Genomic DNA, 21904 nt, shown 5'->3' with positions numbered 1-21904 from the left:
AAAACAAAAAAGAATATATATATATATATTGTTTTTTGTTTATATATATATACTATATATTATACAGACATTTTTACATTCCTATCTTTTAACTTTCACTTGCAAAAATGTATCACATGAAAATTCGCGTCGCAAAAGTTTCTATTTCGATTATCGTTCGTACTTATTTTCCATTTCGATTGACAAAAAAAAAGGGGGGGGGGAACACCATAAAATACCCAAAATTTTAATTTACATTATTATACCTCGTGTTATTAGCACGATGCGCTTAGATTTGATGGTGTCGTTGAGGCCATGACTCAGGAAAAACGTCAGAAAGTTTAATCAAGAGCCGAAAAAACATTTATATACAGTCTCCTGTAAGTCCTAACTCGGCCTTTATCTCATCAACCGTTTATCGTAGAGGTATGGTTCCAATTAAAAAAGTCTTAAAATGTGCTAAAAAATCTCCCCGCGCCAGTTTTGGGAGTGAAAATACGATATGTCACAAAATTAAAAATCCAAATTTTTATGTGGATGCCCTGCTCTTCTAAGGCCAACAAAAAAATTGCACGTTTCCAAGTGCAATATTCGCTGAGACATTTGAATTCAAAATTGGAGAAAAGTTGGGAACAAACAGCATAAATGAGGAAAAGGAGTTTTGTCCGTTAGTTTATGCAGTTCTTTCACAACTTTTCTCCAATTTTTGAATTCAAATGTATTAGCGAATTCAAATACATATATCACTACGAAACGTGATTTTTTTGGCCTTAGAAGAGACATGGTAACAACTTTCTCATTGAGTTTTTATGACACGGCGTCCATATAAAAATTCAGATTTTTTTTATTTTATTGCACACTGTATATTAATTCTCGAAACTGATACAGGGTGTTTTTTTAAACACATTTTGAGAATTTTTTAAATTGGAACCTATTCCTCTACCATGAACGGTTTATGAGTAAAAGTTGCATCAGGACTTACAGGACACCCTGTATATTGTTGTACCAGCTGGAATCAATAAGTGAAGAATAATTCATCGAAACTTTTTCCCAAATTTTAAAAAATTAAAAAAAAAAACCTCTTTTTTGTAGTTTAGTTTTTGAATTTATTTAAAAAAACGACAAAATTACATAAATATTCAACAGTAGTCGAAGAAAAGAATTGAATAATAAGTATAAAAGATAGTTTATAAAAAAAATTAATTAATACAGACAATTATGACATTATTACACGTGTAATTGATTACAGAAAAAAAAAGAAACTGATTATCGAAGGGGGTGAGAGAAGCTAAGTCGTATTGCACTGGGGATGCGGGACAGAAAAAAGGTTAACAACCATTGATATTGATAAGCTTTTGTGTGAGTGTTTAACTTGTATTGCTTCAGTCTGTGTTTAGTCTTGTTAATCTGTCTTATCCTTGTTGGTATTTTGTTCATGTGTGTGTGTGTGCAATGTACATGTTTTATCGAATTAAATAATAATCGCGCAACAGTTGGATGGAAAGCGTTTGTGCAACACTTACTACGCGAAGCGTACCGTACTTTAGTAGCGAAAACATTACAACTTCATTGACATCATTGAAATACAGCCATTGTCAAACAAATGAGAACCTCGGATTTACTTACTTTTGGCTACACCATTTTTTATGCCTACGTACATATGATATGGTAAATGTTATAAATCTGGTTATATTATTATAATAAATAGTAATATAACCAGATAATATGTAATTTAAATCTACTTATTTATATTACGCAGAAACGCCTGTTATTATGCATAATCACAGACCATTTCCGTAAGTTTGATAAATTTTACTAAATTTATCACATTTACCAGTGATTATGCATAATCTCTAGCTCGTGTTGGTGACGAATCACCAACGAATTAATTACTACTTAAATTTACCGAACAGTTTGCTTGAACTTTAGTCTAGGATGATGGATTCGATCGGTGATGTTGATCATGTTTAAAAATGTTGATAAATGTGAAGGAAGCTCACACAATGCTAATAATAATTTATATTTTTTTATCCCCATAACACTTATTTTCCTTTAATTTAATTCCTGTGGCATAATATGAGTGTAGTGGGCCCATCACGAACGGGAAAAACTGATAAGTGGTTGCATTTAAATGATATTTCCGTATGATTTCTTCCATATTTATCATGTTCACCAACTTCATTCAGGAATTATGCATAATCACCGGTTAAAATAGTAAATGCATAATAACCGCGGTTATTGATAATCAAAAATTTATCAAATTTACCGTAACACACACACACACATATATATATATATATATATATAGTTAACATTTTTATAAAAAAAAATGTTCTCTCAATCAAAAGAAAATATCTAAACACCACTTTGCCGCAATGTTTACGAAATAGCACTGGATCAATGGTATAGACGAGACCAACTCAGAAAGCACAAAACTTCACACAAACACCTCATCCATCTCTTATATCGTATCATTACCCTCATTTCGTCCATTTCCAGAACATGAGATGCTTCTTTCGGCAAACAAATCAATCCATCATCGAGCCCCTACTAGGAACGATTCCAATCAAATAGCGCCACGATTGGTCATTCGACAAAAGAAAATACACCAAACACTAGTGACAATTACAGTTTATAAATCAGATTCTTTGCTGGATATTGAGCATTGTCTTAAATTTCCCAAGGGGTCATGTACATAAATAATTGAAAAAACTTTTTTGCGTACACCCTGTGTGTTAAAACCTCCAATTAATAAAATGTAAATGTGGCTCTGAGTCATTTACAAAAAATTGTGTATTTTTAAATGCGATATTAATGGAGACATTTGAAGTTTACAGCATTTATCGCTATTAATTGAGGGTGTGGTTCACGAATTCCGAAACGTGAATCTAATTTATGTTATGTTTATTATGTATAATATATAATATAATAATATATTCGTGTGTTATGTATTATTATTTTTTTCACAATAAATGTTATTTATTGTGAAAAAAATAAAATGGTTGAGTTCATTCTTTTTGTGTAGAGTTCCCAAAAATGGCAATTTTGAGCCATTGAAAACTTGACAACGCAGTGAAAAGAAGTTCTATGCCGAATCATAGTAATTTTACACATTTAATATTTTATTCACGAAAAATAACAATTGCATTTTTGACAATCGCAGAATTTTCAAAACGGAGTTTAGTTTACGTTTCGCGATTTGTGAAACACACGATTGCTTAGAAAAGCATTTACATTTCATTAATTAGTAGTTTCAGCACACAGGGTCTGCATAAAAAGTTAGTTTTTACGTACACGACCCTTTGAGAAATATAAAACAAGTTGAATAAAGTCAGAGTATCTGAGTGTCAGAGTGCAGAGTATCCACTGTGCAAAGAATTTGGAACAGCCTATAGAGGATCCTATGGATTGATTTTGTTGGGGGGGGGGGGGATAGGAACAAAAAAATTCTGAAAAAGGAGATGGTAGAATAAAAAAGTTTTAAACTAACAAAAGGGGATCAAAATTGTTATTTTTGATTAAAAATCTTTTTTTTTTAATTTTCCAAGCATTCAAAACACCATAGTTCACTGTGCTTATTCACTGCACCATGAAAGTATAAAATGGAAAAATAATATGGAGTGCCCTTATATTTTTATTGCGGAGTACCATTAGTGATCATTGCTATCGAATACACGGCACGTGAAGATTGGCAATTAGAATTTATGTAGAATATTCTCGAAACACTGACCTGTAATTCGAGAGAAAAAGTACCTAAATAAAAACTTCTTTTAAATCTCATGTCTGCTCTTCAGACTCATTTGAGAGGACTCATTTCATAAGAATCATTTGAAGTACGTTACGCATGGCTTTTTTTAAAATTTAATTATTCAATTTATTATTACATTTGCGTAATTTAATCACAACATTACGCAATCAAATCATCACAAAAAGAATCATTCAAAATCTCAAGAAAAGCGTCATTTTTATTTAGTATAGTATATATAATAATCATATAAAGTGTATACAGGGTTGGACCGCCGAAACTCTGCACAGCCAGATTCCTCGCTTGAAATACGTAAAAAATGCCCAAAGAACTGTACCTGTACGACTCATTGTTTTCGAGCAAAATGAGAAAGAAAAGTATGACGTCATATCCGGTGTAAGAAAAAAAAACTTTATTGGAAACATGAACACACATTGGTATTTGCATGCCCCGATATGCGCGGTGGACATTTTGAACATATTCCTGTGTAAACATATGCAAATACCGATGTTCATGTTTCAATAAAGTTTTTTTTTCTTGCACCGGATATGACGTCATGCTTTTCTTTCGCATTTTTCTCGAAAACTATGGGTCGTACAGGTACAGTTCTTTGGGTATTTTTTATGTATTCCAAGAGAGGAATCTGGCTGTGCAGAGCTTGGGCGATCTTGATGGGACACCCTGTATAATAGTTTCGGATAATTTTTCCAGGTTTTTTTCTTTATATAAAACCAAACAAAACAGGAACATAATTTTTCAACAAGAAGATATATATATATTGATCTCTTGAACAGTCGGAGATCTAGAGGGCCGAAAAAAATTCGGAACTCAATTCACGTACGGAAGAACTATTGCGAAGCGATCCGTTTTCAGAAAGAAGAAACATTCTTCAATTCGTGCGACGATTTGCGTGAGTCGATCGATTTCTTTCGTTTTATAACTCGAGTTAGTTTTCGGGGAAAAAGAACAAACTTTGGGGCACCTTTTTTTGAAAAAAGGGTTTTTTTTTCCCTCCCTTCCAAATCTCGTGTAAATTGCCTTCAAGCGATTTAGACGAATCCACTGCCATAATTCGGCACATACTTATTTCTAATGTTATACGATAGTATGATATTATGTTGCGTGAATCCTGTGAAAATATTCATACATTTGAGAGATTGAAGCCTTATCAGAAAGCTATTATTATTCCATTTATAAACAGCAGCTGAGAAATCTTTCTACGGCCTTCAGATGGGATCAGGATATAGGTTTTCGGAAATCTTGCGATTTTCTTGTACCTGTTTACGCACATGTTTGGTGTATTCTTACGAGTCGCTTGTTTTTTATTCTGAGTTCTATATACTATATCTAAGTGGAGATATTTTCCGTTTATTTCATAGTCATTACATAACTATGTAATAGTTACATTTATAGTTTCATTCTATAGTTGCATTTCCTGACAGTTGTTTGATTTCGGACATTTGGAGAAAACCTGACCAAAAATATCTGAGCCGTTAATTACTATTGATAAACCTCAATAGTAATTTATTATTTGATGATCATTAATCGCTTAATCATTTAGCCACTGTATTGTCATGTGGGCATCGTGCTGAACTCTCATCTCGTGAGGATCTAGGTTCAAACCCCGTCGACGAACAGTGATGCTCCCTCTATCCACAAAAAATTGAACTAATTTTCTTTTTTCTGTGCCAAGAGAAATCCTTCTTCGTGAGAATAACTTCTCGGCAAAAACCACATCCAAATATATATATATATCCAATTTCTTTAATTTTTATAAAAATTTAAACGAATTATGAATTTATAGGACACCCTGCACATAGCGTAATTTCGTGCTTATAATTCGCTGATACAAAATTCAGCCATTAATACCAAAACCTTAAAAATTGGGTGGGTTGTTAGTCTTTTTTTTCGAGAAAAAATTCCGATTTTTTTATACATCTATTCGCCATCTATAGATTAAAAAAAAAATTTTTTTTTAAATATTCACTTGAAATACTTTTCAAATACTTATTTCTATTCTCACCTCTCAGAAAAAATTCTGAAACTCAGTCGTATATAATCATATAAATCGAGCAGGAAAATATGGCAAGTCTTGCTAGTTTTTCATTTACGTTATATATGGGCGTATTTTTCTTTATTTTATTCGTATTTACATACGCATGAATATAAATGGTGTCATTTAGAATAGAAGAGTGCTTTTATACTTGCCCAAAATAATGATTCATCAATTTTTTTAAACATAAATATGTTATTTTAGTGGCGAAACCAACCGAGAGATTTCGCGGCATCCTTCAAACTCTGGTCTATTCCACACGAACCGAGTTTTAAATAATCATTAAACTTTCCATAGTAATCTTCTACATTGAAAAATATATTCAAAAGGTGTTGTCGGAGTTTTCTTCATCTTTATAGCTGTCCAGAAGTATTTCTTCTGTTGAGCAGAGAACTTGATCTTCCCTCTTTGTTTTAGTTTCGCAGTAAATAACAGTTAGCAGGTGCAACAACGAAAAGCTTTCAAATATCTCGAGTTTCTCTTTTCCACGTACTATACACATCATTATACTCTATTCATCACTTTCTTAGTTATTGTGTTTTGGTGCGACACATATTGGAAAAAAAAATAATTCTAATTTTATTTTTTAAAAAGTCCAGAGTACCCAGGAACACCGTTATTATTATTTTTTGGTTATTTATCATCGCGCGCGAAAGAGATTATTTTGAACACACTATTTTTGTGTTGCAACCCTAAAAAATTGAATAATTAAGTTTTGAATAAGTTCGCGACGAAGAAAATGCCGAAAGCAAACATTATACCCCGGAAATCTCCCAAGAGTCTCATTAAACGCTGTAGAGACGTCGTGCTAATATCACCATCACCAATTTAGGAATTAGGTCTCAAATACGCCTAATGCACATAAATTATGTTTTTTTTATCGGCAAAATTTCATAACACTAATCTATACAAGGTTTTTCTAACATGAAAAAATTTAGCTGTTCTTAATTAAGTTTTAGGTGCTGATTCCAGATCTCACCTTAAAAAATGATCGCATCTACTTTTTTTGTTATATAGTATTTAATTTTGAATATCTTTTAAAATTTACATATTAAGGCTAAACGTGTGGAATTTACCGTAAATCCTGTTTCTATTTTCATGTTTCATCTAAAACTGGGGGAATGGCAGCACCGAATTTTTCTCCAATCGCGACCGGATTCTCCGTTTCTTTAATTGAAAGAGAAACATAGGCTTTATGTTTATGTACAACTCTTTAGTCGAAAAATGTTCCACATATAGCCCTAGTGCTGATGGAAAACATTATGAAGGCTATGCACAAATCTGGCACAAGATTCTTGCGCCTGAAAGGAAAATTTTCCGAAATTAAATGAGAGAAACCTAAAAGGAGAGGTATTTAGGTGGCGTTCAAGTATTATGTCAGCAAATTTTTAGCCATTTTTGACCCCCCCCCCTTGTCAGCACTGCTCCCTACCTTCTAATGCATATTGGTGGGAACGTACGCGGGAGGGAAGGAACACAGGGCGCAAGTGCGACTTCCCCCCCACTTCCCCTTTAAATTTCGAAAGAAAATACCTTTATATGTTAATATAATCAATTTCTGTTCATTTCAATGCTATTTGAAAGGTAAGAACTCAAAATTTCTCTTCAGGAATTCATTGCGACCCACCCTTTAAGCGGTTAACCCTTGACCCGCAGACCAAATGTGGCCCTGAAGGTTATCTGATGTGGCTTGCCCCCTTAAACCTAATTTTGTGAAAATGAACTAAGCGGCACATTTACAAATCGCTTAAATGACCCGTGGCACAATTCCAGAGCATTTAAGTGGCCCGTGGCAGATATACAAATACAAATACAACGCCACAACAGACAAAATGCCCAACGAGGTGGCTGATAAAAAGATGCCCATAAAAATATGGAACGGCTAAAGAAATCCGTTTCGATTCTTTTTCCTGATAACCTGGGAGCAGTCAGTGATGAACAAGAACAAAGGTTCCACCAAGACATTTGAACTATGGAGGAGGCAGGTGGGACCCTTCAATGGTGAGTAATTACGATACATGAGCTAAAAATTAATTATTTTTATAAAATACTGGAAAAATGCATATAAATTTCGTTTTATACACTGCTGGCCACCGTAAATGCAACACCATGAAGGAAGCATGCAAATAATATGAAATTTACAACATGCATTAGCGGTGGTGAGATATGCAAATGATTAGAATTTCAGCGCAGACGCACATCACGCGCGTCTGTGGCGCCACTTCAAAGCGCTATTTAAATCTTGGAGATTTCGACGATTTGAAGTACGGCAATTGCGTTTTTCTTGTGGTTTTTTCAAAAAAACGATCATCTTTTGATCAAGTATCCGAGTTCGACAGAGGAAGGATAGTGGCCTACCGAGATTGGGGATTATCTTTCAGGGAAATCGGTAGTCGTGTTGGACGAAACCAAACAACTGTAATGCGGATATGTGATCGTTGGATGCAGGAGGGTACGACGGACCGACGTGTTCGATCGCATCCCCCTCAGTGCACCACTTCACGTGATGACTGGCGTATTGTGCGTATGGCAGTGACGGATCGCTCAGCCACATCACGAACCATAGCACAGCACATTCAGTCTGTACCGCATCATCCAGTGTCTGCGCGTACCATTCGACGCCGTTTACAGCAGAGTGGTCTGTCCGCAAGACGTCCATTGCTTCGTCTACCCTTGACGCAGAACCACAGACGTCTCCGCCGCCAATGGTGCGATGAAAGAAGGATGTGGACGGCACAATGGAACAATGGAATGAAATTGTCTTTACTGACGAGTCACGCTTCTGTCTACAACACCACGATCGTCGGATTCGAGTCTGGAGACACCGTGGAGAGAGGATGCTGAACAGCTGCGTTATGCACCGCCACACTGGTCCTGCACCGGGTATTATGGTAAGGGGCGGTATTGGATATCACTCTCGCACTCCTCTAGTACGCATTGCCGGTACTTTAAAATGCCAGCGCTACATCTCCGAGGTGTTGGAGCCAGTTGTCCTTCCTTACCTTCAGGGCTTGCCCACAGCCATATTTCAACAGGATAATGCGCGACCACACGTGGCACGCATTGTCCAAAGGTTCTTCGTCAATCGCCAGATTGAATTGCTTCCCTGGCCAGCTCGCTCTCCGGATCTTTCGCCGATAGAAAACATGTGGTCCATGGTTGCTCAACGATTGACCCAGATTACATCCCCAGCTGCCACACCAGATCAACTTTGGCAACGCGTGGAAGCTGCTTGGTCTGCTGTACCCCAAGAACACATCCAAAGTCTCTTTGAATCAATGCCGAGGCGTGTGGCAGCGGTGATCTCCAACAATGGCGGCTACTCAGCTACTGATTTTGGCAGGAACCACACTTCACAGAAGTCTATAAATTTAATCATTTGATGCTTGGTCAACATGTTATCTACAAAATAAATATTGTTGCGATATCTCTTGTCTTTCTTGGTGTTGCAATTTGGGTGGCCAGCAGTGTATATATATATAGGTGCACTCTATGGATATTATGTCTGTATGAAGGAAAAAACAATTTTTTTTGCTATTTCATACATAACGATATATGAATATAATAAAATAACTATCGTATTAAACGTATTATAATTTGTTATAAAGAATATGCCAATTATCTCCATTTTCAAGATGTTAATTTTTCATAGTGTATTTGATTTTCAGTGTACATCAAAAAATTACCATCATGCACACGGAAAAAACTGCATGTGATGGAGATTTTTTACATTCATATTTGAATTTAGCACTCTAAAATTTGTCTAAAAAAACGCATGTCGCTCATGTTATAAAAATTGTTGACCAGTGTAATTTTTAAAAAAAAATTATAATTATGATACATCATCTATATGCTCATTAAATAGTGTAAGGAAGAGCAGAGCAATGCAATGGAAAAAAAACAAGAACATAATAATATATACACTGCTGGTCACCCAAATTGCAACACCAAGAAAGACAAGAGATATCGCAACAATATTTATTTTGTAGATAGCATGTTGACCAAGCATCAAATGATTAAATTTATAGACTTCTGTGAAGTGTGGTTCCTGCCAAAATCAGTAGCCAGAGTAGCCGCCATTGTTGGAGATCACCGCTGCCACACGCCTCGGCATTGATTCAAAGAGACTTTGGATGTGTTCTTGGGGTACAGCAGACCAAGCAACTTCCACGCGTTACCAAAGTTGATCTGGTGTGGCAGCTGGGGATGTAATCTGGGTCAATCGTTGAGCAACCATGGACCACATGTTTTCTATCGGCGAAAGATCCGGAGAGCGAGCTGGCCAGGGAAGAAATTCAATCTGGCGATTGACGAAGAACCTTTGGACAATGCGTGTCATGTGTGGTCGCGCATTATCCTGTTGAAATATGGCTGTGGGCAAGCCCTGAAGGTAAGGAAGGACAACTGGCTCCAACACCTCGGAGATGTAGCGCTTTCTTTTTAAAGTACCGGCAATGCGTACTAGAGGAGTGCGAGAGTGATATCCAATACCGCCCCATACCATAATACCCGGTGCAGGACCAGTGTGGCGGTGCATAACGCAGCTGTTCAGCATCCTCTCTCCACGGTGTCTCCAGACTCGAATCTGACCGTCGTGGTGTTGCAGACAAAAGCATGACTCGTCAGTAAAGACAATTTCATTCCATTATGCCGTCCACATCCTTCTTTCATCGCACCATTGGCGGCGGAGACGTCTGTGGTTCTGCGTCAAGGGTAGACGAAGCAATGGACGTCTTGCGGACAGACCACTCTGCTGTAAACGGCGTCGAATGGTACGCGCAGACACTGGATGATGCGGTACAGACTGAATGTGCTGTGCTATGGTTTGTGATGTGGCTGAGCGATCCGTCACTGCCATACGCACAATACGCCAGTCATCACGTGAAGTGGTGCACTGAGGTGGATGCGATCGAACACGTCGGTCCGTCGTACCCTCCTGCATCCAACGATCACATATCCGCATTACAGTTGTTTGGTTTCGTCCAACACGACTACCGATTTCCCTGAAAGATAATCCACAATCTCGGTAGGCCACTATCCTTCCTCTGTCGAACTCGGATACTTGATCAAAAGATTATCGCTGTTTTCTACGAGGCATAATTGATCGTTTTTTTGAAAAACCCACAAGAAAAACACAATTACCGTACTTCAAATCGTCCAAATCTCCAAGCCTTAAATAGCGCTTTGAAGTGGCGCCACAGGCGCGCGTGATGTGCGTCTGCGCTGAAATTCTAATCATTTGCATATCTCACCTCCGCTAATGCATGTTGTAAATTTCATATTATTTGCATGCCTCCTCCAGGGTGTTGCATTTACGGTGGCCAGCAGTGTATATATATATATATATATATATATATATATATATATATATACACACACACACACAGGGGTTGGACAAAATAATGTGAACACCTGTGCAAAAAACAACACTCGAGGGAACCTGTCGTATACGCCCGCCCTCTAGTGTGGAAGAGTGCCACTTAGTGGACGATAATGTGCACACATCAGTCTAGTCGTAGCAGTGATAGCGTTCGTATGCGATGTATATTGGGGCATTAAAACTTCGTTATGGCTGAGTTCACAGATTTCGAAAGCGCATGATTGTTGGAGCCCATCTTGCCGGGACCACAGGAATGAAAACGGACACCCTTGTTGGTGTCGGAAGAAGTACCGTGTCGATGGTAATGACAGCCTATAGCAAACAGGAAAAGACATCATCTACCAAGCGTAACAGTGGCCGAAAGTCGAAGATGGCTGATAGACTCGGAAGGGTTTTGAAGCGAATTGTGGCCAGAAAGCACAAGAGAAGAACAGCATCTCAGATGGCATCTGAGATGAACACACATCTACAGGAAGGTGTATCGACAAAAACTATCCGCCGTGAACTGCATGCAGCAAACATACACGGTAGAGCGGCTATTCCAAAACCATTAGTGACACGATGCAATGCCTTGAAACGACGAACATGGTATCACGAACATGAGAATTGGACACAACAACAATGGGGGAATGTCATCTGGTCAGACGAATCGTCGTTCACATTATTCCAGACTAAAGGACGTGTTTACATTTAGAGAACGCCAGCACAAGCCTATGACGTTGATTGTCTCCTTCCTACTGTTAAGCATGAAGGGGTGATCAGTGATGCTTTTTTTTTTCAAACCCAGCACAACTCAGGTCTATCGCCAGAGGCAATTTACTACCTAGTGAGTTGTGCCGGAAGTTAAGTGTGTGGCGATAGGGATATGTGTGTACCTAACAGTTTGAGTGCGTGTCTAGTGTTGTGTATGATTTTTCAGTGCTGCCATCTATATCTCAGAAGTGAAGTGAGTGATGTGTAGTGACTGAATATTTGTACTGTTTGTAGGACTGTTGCTCTCTGTGGCGAGACTTTTTAACGGGGAGATCGGCTCGCATTTGCGCCTCGAAGTTGGGAACCACAGAAAACCAACTTCAGCCGACCACCACTGTGGTGACGGTGGGGCTCGAACCCGGGTCCCCGCGATGCGAGTCCGTCACTATGACCACTCGACCACCACAGCGGCGATCAGTGATGCTGTGGGGCACGATGTCTCACCGTGATCTCGGCCCACTTGTTGTCCTGGATGGGCGGGTTAATGCAGCGGTATATGTCAGTATTCTGGCCGACCATCTTCATCCAATGGTGCAATATTTATTCAATTCGGGAACATTCTGAAAGACCTGCGTGTAAACTAAGCACATTATTTGTAAAGAGCAGAATAATGGCGAGCTGCAAAATCGAATTGTCGCCAAAATCTGTAATCGTCAATTCCGCAAACACCATTCTAGCTACAATCGATAGGGATATGTAAATTTCGCAGAACAAAATTTAAAAATCATAAATTTCGCATTTATTCGCAAAAAAAAAAAAAAAAATTCAGGTCAGAAATCTCGTATTTGTTCAGAAAAAATAAAAATAAATAAAACATATTTTACAAAAATAGCATATATCATAGGTCCTCGGCTAAAATTATTTTTCTGAGGCCCTCCCCCTACCTTCCTAGAAATGCTTACTCTCCATAATTTGAACCAGATCTCATTTTCATGAGACCCCTCTGCACTTGAGGTTTTGGGCAGTGCTCAGTCGGACCCATGCATTAAGACGACACTGGTTGGATGTCATGTGTAAAGTGAGTTTATTTTAACTCTTTTCTGTGGCTGTGTCTTCAGCAGAATACTGTGCCGTTCATCAATTCCAACATACAGTAGAGTTTCGTTTATCCGACCTTCCGTATTATCCGACGTCCCACAAAAAAAGAAAGAGAGAGAGAGAGATCAAACACCAACTGTTGAGCTTTCAGAATTTCCCATAACAATGGAGTGGAGTTAACGTACAAGAAACTGCAAATAATTACATTGAACAACAAGAAGCAGCTACAGGAATCGACATAATGATGCTGCAAAGATGGCGAGATTTGGCATAGAAGAAACGGCACTCGTCAGGAAAGCAGGCTATTATCAAACATTTTTTTAAATCATCACAGGACTGAACTTTTTTAAAAATACTGTATTTAACTTCAAAATATTCTGCAACTGTAAATTCATTTCCTCACTTAATTTTTTGTTTTTGTTTTGCTGTAAACATGATTATTAGGGTAATGTGCAAAATTATATAACATAGTTTGACGTTTAATAGGCTTTTCCTTAACACCTCCGTATTATCCAACGTTCTGCCGGCCCGTTTATGCCAGATAAGCGAGACTCTACTGTATTCATTCGTCAAATTTTTTTTTCTCGTAAAATGCCCTTGAAATTTGAGCTCACACGCAAAAGATTTCAAATCTACTTACTCCACAAAAAATGTGCGAATGGAAAAATTTTCCTACAGAACTCGGAAACGAAAGTCAACTGAACCCGTATTTTAGAAGCTAGAATTTCATTGTCAAAACTTATTTTTAAGAAACTTATACTGGAGTTGTCGTCTTCATATTTATTGAGAAAAGCTGCAATATATGATATTCGCTCAGATGAATGACACCTTTGAATCACGAATTCTGCCTGGTTACAACAGGAGTCGGGAAGAATTTTGCTGCCAGTAATAATAGCCTACTTATACACAGTGATACTTTTTTTTCTCTTTTTGGTAGCTTAAATACGCACTGCTCATTTTTCTTGAGTGCAAAAAACTTATCTTCGTCTTGGCCACAAATGAATTAAATTTCTTTGAATTCTTTAATGAATGCGACCCCCACAAGATTCACTTTATACGCCCAGGATTGGTACTGCAGAATGTTGTCACCAAGAAGTTTTTTTAATAATTTGAAGAGCACACAGTCATGTAACGCGCGGAGTATGATACTATATCCTTTATTTTCGTATTTAGTTTCGTATTCTTTTATGGTGTCAATTATAGCTTGGAAACACATGGAAGAATTAACGATAAAATTTAAATTATCGAGATTTAGCAGAAAAGTAGTAAAAATTCAAATTTTTTCATTTATTCGTCAAAATTGGCAAATTTCGCATTTATCGCATTTATTTCGTGAATTTCTCATTCATCGCGGTTATTTCGTACATACGAAATTTATACGTATCCCTAACAATCGATCAAATTTACCAAAACTGTCCATTTGACCAGCTTTCGAAGCAGCCTACATTCAACCATATCACTGTTCCAAATCGAGAGAAATTCAGTCTTTTGTTTATAATACATCACTGAAATCGGTGTTCGTCGAAGACATTTGATGAACATTTCGAATTGGCAGTTACATATTTTGGCAACAATTTGGTTTAACAGAAAATAATCATATAAACTTTGGAGGAAATAGATTTTTCACCGCTTGGAACGAAATGAATTTATTGATCTTTGCGCTGATTCCACACTCAAAGGTAAGTTCACCAAGAATGAGGCGTCGGGGGCTACTTTTTGGCTTGGACTAAGAGAAGAGTATCCTAATCTAATGAAGAAAGAAATTAATGCACTTTTGTCTTTTTCAATATCGTTTTTATGCGACCAAGCCTTCTCTGCTATGGCGACAATTAAATACAAAGCAAGAAATAGACTTGAAGACCTTGAGGATGATATGCGTGTTTCGATGTCAACTGTAATGCCTGATATCAGGTATCTGTGCTTCAAGCATCAATCGCAAGTTTCACATTAATTATTAATCGAACAAAACTTTATTGATGTATTTTTACTCGGTGATTTTTGTTATACAACAGTTTTGTTGTAGTAAGCTGTATTCTGTATTCAAGGAAGGGTGCCCCAAGGTTTCAATGTGATTTCAAGGTTTTTGATCAAGGGTGATGCGAACTTCAAAAAGTTGGGAAACACTGTTATAAAGTGACACTATTTCCATAACGATATCTGGATTTAATGGCAAGTAACAAGCGCAGAGATATTAGCAAAGTGCAAAATCAAATTGTCGCCAAAATCTACTAAATGGCTACTTGGTAAATTTCAAAATGGTCTTGGTAAATTTGACAGATTGTAGCTAGAAGGGTGTTTGTGGAACTGGCGATTTCACATTTTGACGAAAATTCAATTTGCACTTCGCCAACCTTTCAACGATTGTAACTCGTCAATAAATCCAGATATTCTGACGAAAGTGTTATCCCCTCAGAAAATTTTTTTTCTGTTTTTTTCCAAATATGTGCTTAGTTTGCGTGTAGGTCTTTCAGGAACTTCACAAATCTGGCATTTTTTAGATTTAACTCATTTTTCTTTTATCCATCATAACCCGAAAAGGGTTAAAGATGAAACAAGGTTGCCACGTTGGATGCTCCATATTGGCTCATCTATCACCCCCCACCTTTTCGTTTTGTAATTTAGGTGAAGTTCTACAGTGCGTACTGGTAGTCTTTGATGCCACAGGCCCGCCAATCAAAAGACATAAGTAATGGGCCCGTCTCACCCTCGCCATAGCTGCAAAGATCGTTATATGAAATGCAAGCATATCCGTCATGTATAAAACCTGTCGAGAATTTCGATTGCTTCACACGAAACTAGACCGATGAGAAAAAGCACCTGGTCGATTTGACAAGTGTTAAATACTGTGGTACTTGAGTTTCAATTTTTTAGTACTTTCTCCACTTCATCGCTGCTGACATTGAGGAGTGAAATTGCGAATATGAATCGCTTACCAAACTGCAATTTTCGAAAGCTGTCAATAAACTGTTATTGATACTTGCATAAGTCATGAATAAATAGGGATCATTACTTGCTCAGCCTTATAATACTCTCGAAGCGTTAACGTGAGGTGACAGTTCTGCCTCTGTCGACTTTTATTTTGCCTATGTGTGAAAAGTGTCGTGGACAAGCCATTTCGAATAGTTGTTCGTTCATAGGAAATGATTATCGTGTCTAACAACTGCGATCCCAGAGTTTGAATCGGCAATAAGCGACTCGAGAATTATTCTTGATAGAACACGTTTTTCAGGTATTTTATCATTTGATCATCATAACCCTTTTTTTACGCGAATCCTCACTTTTGTCATTATCTTTTAGCTCTAGTCAAAAGAAAAGTACGAAAAGCAGCGAAATATATATTCACTACTGAAATACTCACTCCATTCTGCTCCATAATCGTAACGTAACTTTCCGAACTGCCGAGTTCGTCAACGATCACGATGGCTTTGAAGAGGATCACCATCAGACCGTTCAGAAGGAGAGAAGCGAACAAATGCTTGTGCATAGTTATCCTGTGTACCTGAAGTTGCCTATTCCAAGAGAGGAATCAGGAAAACGCAATAATAAATCATTCAAGCACAATAAGCGCTAAATGTCATAATTCTGAAAGATCACGATGGCAATAATTTCTTACATATCACGCTGATAACCTATGATTTAAAACTGAAATACAAAGAAAATAAATAAATAAAGAAACAAACTTAGTATTCTCAGAAATACTTAATTTATTTTCATTGCAATCAAAAATGGATGAAAGAAGAGGGAACGTTTTGTACAGGTTGTCTCAAATTGTTTGCGCAGCAGATATTTCTTCCACCGTTGTCTTTTGAAACATACTTTCAATTACAAAAAAGTTTTCAAAATACGTACAGTTGTTAGCTAAGATTTGTTTGAGGGGTCGTATACGTATAAAAAATAAATAAATAAACTTTCCACATACGTGATGTACTATAAGTTACAATTAGTTGATCCTGCTCTGAAAAAACATTTAAAAAATTAATATTTCTAAATGCAATATTTATCGAAATATTAAATATATAAAATCACTTTGTTATGTGACAACTTATTACTATGTAAGCAAGTTTTCATTGGCTCAAAAGTTGTCATTTGTAGGGACTCTATACAAATAGAATGAACTGAACCGTTTCATATTTTTATTCCCAACAAGTAAAAATTAAACTTTTTGACGTATATTTTGACACTTACATTTTTGACGTATATTTTAACAATTACAGAAATTTTACAACTTCGAATTTAATTCAACTTATGAACCACGCTCTCAATCACTGTAGACAAATGCTGAATGACAAATCTTCAAAGTCAAATATATACATAAATATTGCATTTAAAAATATGAATTTTTTTTATAAATGATCTCTCAGAACCACATTTACATTTCACTAATTGGACGTTTCAGCACACAAGGCCTACGTCTAATGTTAATTTTTATATTAGATTGTGCATACGACTTTTTATGAAATTCAACCCTTAAATGCATGATTTTTTTTTTCGAGCTGATAATTTTTTTCGTAGTTACTGACACTTATAGAAAACCAGAAAAATCATTTCGAATTATACTGCTTATACGAGGCCCTAAGAAGACGCACAGAGTCTTAAAAATGCATGTAAAATAATATATTGAAACAATGTTACTTTCCAGACATACTTACTTTCGTTACGTTACATATGTTACTTTCCTTTTTTTGTGATTTAAACTAGTAAGAGAAAAAACTCGAGTTGCAAACTTTGAGGTAAAAAGAAAAAGAAATGCAAAAACAAAAAAAAAAACCATTTTAACAAACTAGGTGAAATCACAGCCACACATGCTCCGCAGCAAACAAAGAGTTGTTTTTGTTAATTGGGACGTGTGACTGGCAAATTCAAAATGTAAAATGGGAAGGATATGATATCACCTTATGGCGAAGGCGATTCTGAATTGCTATCTTCAAAATGTGTGGCTACTACTAAATCACACATGCACCTCGTCCATAGTCCTCTGCGAAACTTCTAAGAATTGGTACATGTTGGAATGTGCGTGTTCGTGTTGTGAACTCAACGTAAAGTTTGTTTTTGTGTAGTGATTAACATAGTGCTGCCATTTGTCATCTTTCTTTCTTACAAACCGAGCACAACTCAGATCTATCACCATCTATGGGTTATTTACTACCTAATGGGTTGTGCCGGAAGTGTAACAGTGTGTGTACCTTACAGTGCTACTACTACTACTACTTCTAAACCCAGACATGCACCTCGTCCATATTCCTTTGCGGAACCTCTAACGAATTGGTACATGCGGGAATGTGCGTGTACGTGTAGTGAAACCTGATGTGAAGTTTGTTTCTGTGTAATGCTTGTTATGTGTAGTGCTGCCAGGGGCGTAGCCAGAAATTTCGTTCGGGGGGACCACTTTCATTTCGGGGGGGGGACCAAAGTGACAGAACAATGGATTTGGCCATCTTTTCCCCTTTTTTGGGTCATTTTCTCACATTTCGGGGGGGGGGACCAGACCCCCAAGTCCCCCTCGCTACGCCCTTGAGTGCTGCCATCTTCCACCAATTTTTCTAACTATGAGTGAAGTGTAATGATTGATTAATTAATCGTTGTAGGCCTGTTGCTCTCTGTGGCGAGACTTTTCGCCATAACTTTTACACGAGACTTTTCGACCTAAGAGTGCAGCCATCTATATTTCAGAAGTGAAGTGAGTGATGTGTTACAATTGAATTACATTTGTACTGTTTTTAGGTCTGTTGCTCTCCATGGCGAAACTTTTTAAAGGGGAGATCGGCTCGCATTCGCGCCTTGAAGTTGGGAACCACAGAACACCAACTTCAGCTGACTACCACTGTGGTGACGGTGGGGTTCGAACCCGGACCTCGCGACGCTAGTCCGTCACTATGACAACTCGACCACCGCAGCGGCATCTGTCATCAACGAACGTTCAAAAGACCTTTCGCATATAAATGCAATGCTATGCATTTAAGGGTTAAGATATTTTGAATATGGTAACCGCACGTCACTCAAAATCTTTTTGTAATTGAAAAAAAAAAAAAAAAATTTAAAGTGAACGATTGCACATAGATATCAAAACAATTTGGGACAGTCTGTTATAGGAGGACATTATGCACTGCATACCATTTTTACCATCTACCGTATGCGGAATGAAATTTGTTTGAGGAAGGAATATTTGTTTCTCAGATTTCTGGCGCTATAACGAATCACAAATTAACGTGTGTAATCCCTATACATGGAATATTTGTTCACTGCAAAATTTTTTCACCGAGCCGGGTTTGCGCTACAACAGAGTTTGACTGCATATTTGAGTTAAAACTTGTCGTGCAAAATAACTGATGAAAACCATCCCTCCCTCCTCAAGGGAAATCTTGGATGCGGATTTATTTTTAACACGTTCGGATTTATAAAAAGAAAACTCGAGCAGATTTTCGATAAAATTATTATTAACGGCGTCCTACTCCGTGTGTTATCACAAAACACAATATATTAGGTGCAGCTTTCCGGAGAAAAATCCCGTTATTTTCCAACAAGGCGATGGAATGAGAAAAATAACGCCATATTGTAGTTGGACTTTCGCGTACGAAATATAAATAAATAAATAATATGCGCGCCTGTGTGTGCGTGACAAAAAAAATTTCGATGTATTCAAACGCCGAAAAGAAAGGAAAAAGTGGGAGCAGAAAAGAAATGGATTCGAATTAAATATGAAAACTATGAAGGAGTCTCAAAGTCTTACCCCAAACATTTCTTTTCGGTGCAACAGTTTTTAAGAAATTTAGCAGGCATCTCTCACAGATTCACAAAATAACAACATTTCAACCTAAAGAAGAACAAGCGCTTACGTACTTGTAAAGGGAAAAAATCACGAGAGCCGGCACAAGAAAAGTTATAGATATAGCGTACATAGCCATGTGGAAATACAGAAATCTTCTATGTTCCTACAAGACAGAGAATGGCATTAGAAACACATGCTCGGGTATTTCTAGATTTTGAAATCTGTGCAAATATATGTATAAAACTTGTGTTCAGTTCATGTTTTTATTCAAATGCATTTTAAACATAGCTTTGGTTGGATATCGTGTCTCAGAACACTAGAAATATTAATCCCGAAGTGAAAATCTATTTGCATTTTATTTTAATACTACAGTACTTGCAATTCTTTGAATGAATGCTGCGGTCCGGTTATTCTTCTTGTATACGATGCAGTAGGCGCCGCTAATTATAATTACGGGTAATGCTATCATTCGGGTTTTGTTATCATTTTCGCTAAGAACGGAACGGTCTAATATTATAATGTGGAAAAAATTAATTTATAGTTATCAGGACTTCGGGTTACGTTATCAGTTTTCTTTTCGTCGAAAACTTTTTATTTTTGCATCTTTTAAAGCCAAGTTTGAAAAAGATTTATTTTTGCCTTTTAGAGTTATCGTTATCAATCTCAAAACTATGTAGGAGGTCCCTTATTGAGAAAAAATTGCCGGATTGAGCTCACAGTTTCCTCTAATCGGGCCGTAATAGCCACTAATGATCCATGTATACACATGTATCGCTTCTTTTGCAATTAATTTTCTATAGTGAGGGCACGTGTAAGGTAAAAAAAAAGTCCCTTTCAACTAACCACGTTTACCGTTTCTCTTCCAGAAGACTTACAATAGGAAATCTATAAAACGTACCGTACATTATGAAAAGTATCGTAATGCGTGACTCACATTAGACAGTTTCATTCTAATTCGTCACAATTTCTGGATAAAGAAAGGGATTTTAGCTCAAAGGAAAAAAAATTGATTTAGTACAATTGAGAAAAAAAAATTCATAATTTAACATTTTGAAACCTGTTATAAAGGAAAGAAAAACTTAATTGTCCGATTTCCATACGTCCCTTTAGACGAAACGGGACAGATGATCATCATGCTCCCAACATGGATTTTTTTTCGGATATAGTCATCAATTGGTATTTGTTATCGGAAATATCAAGCCCCGATGTGATCACATTAAGCAGCATGTACTGTATTATTACATCAACACTACTATTTTCCTCATGCTCGATTAATTTCATTAACTGTACACAAATTGTACTTTTCCTTTAATTTATTTAATTTTACGGTTTAAAACGAAAGGTTTTCCGTCATTTAATGAACTTGTAGAATTTTCCCTAAACTAGTTTTTAATGCTAATGTTGTTGTTTTATTTCCCTTAGAATACTGAAATCGCTCTACTCTATAAAGTACTGAACACACGATTGCGACTATCGTTAATTTCCATTTCGTGACGAATTTAATGAATACTGAATTTAAATACGCTGTAAAAATTCATAAGATGAACTGAAGAAATTGTCGATCCAACGTAGAAAAATAAATCAGTCTCTCATATCTTTGTAAAAAAAAGATTTAATGAATATTTTCCTTTGAAACTAATGAGCTCTGTAATATTCCTTCTCGGAAGAAGAAAATATATATATATTGATATACGTATAAAAACACGAGCGCACACGTTTACTTAGTGAACCGTGTTTCCGGTAGATATTCGCTCAGTTTACCGAGATGACATTGACGTATCTGTTCATCTTTTGGTGTTAGCGATCAGATCTGGACTTGTCTTTTTTCTCACGTAAAAAAATATATTTATATATATCGGCAAAAAATGGCACGAATATATGAATAAAATGAAATATGGCACCGATATTATAAATGGCGTTTGTTCGCTCGAGACATTTTGCGTCGTTAACTCGCGACTGATTTCCCGAAGTTTATGCTGTAAACGAATAAAAATGAATTTGTAGAGTCAAAATAATCGGAGACCAGGTGCCCGACTCTCGATTGACATTTTCATAATATCGATAGCTTTGAAATATTGGCAGGATTGCTACGATCCATCTTCAAAACCTCCGAAAGAGCCAAAATGAATTTTCGATTTGAATTTTTTAAAGTGAAGAAAATTGCATAACCTTGCGTTTTGTCCGAAGGCG

At 36.8% G+C, this 21904-nt stretch overlaps 1 protein-coding gene across 3 annotated transcripts in view; it reads right to left on the bottom strand.

Annotated features, from left to right (window-relative positions):
• LOC149086471 (calcitonin gene-related peptide type 1 receptor-like) overlaps positions 1-21904 on the bottom strand; it is a 132212-nt gene that overhangs the window by 19116 nt on the left and 91192 nt on the right. For all 3 annotated transcript variants that reach the window (XR_016196105.1, XM_089255752.1, XM_089255741.1), the window contains 2 exons: positions 19786-19877; positions 16307-16457 (listed from right to left, as the gene is read on the bottom strand). Coding sequence is in view for 2 of the 3 variants with exons in the window: in XM_089255752.1 (XP_089111878.1) it covers positions 16307-16457; positions 19786-19877 (243 nt within the window). In the remaining variant the exon portion in view is untranslated. The remainder of the gene's footprint in view (positions 1-16306; positions 16458-19785; positions 19878-21904) is intronic.

This window comes from Pholcus phalangioides, unplaced genomic scaffold (assembly GCF_987345545.1).
Source record: "Pholcus phalangioides strain wild (caught in Gottingen) unplaced genomic scaffold, Ppha-v1.0 ptg000004l_1, whole genome shotgun sequence".
Classification (NCBI taxonomy): Eukaryota; Metazoa; Arthropoda; class Arachnida; order Araneae; family Pholcidae; genus Pholcus; species Pholcus phalangioides.
Note: the sequence above shows the minus strand (reverse complement) of the source record. Positions and strands in the feature narration are given on the sequence as shown.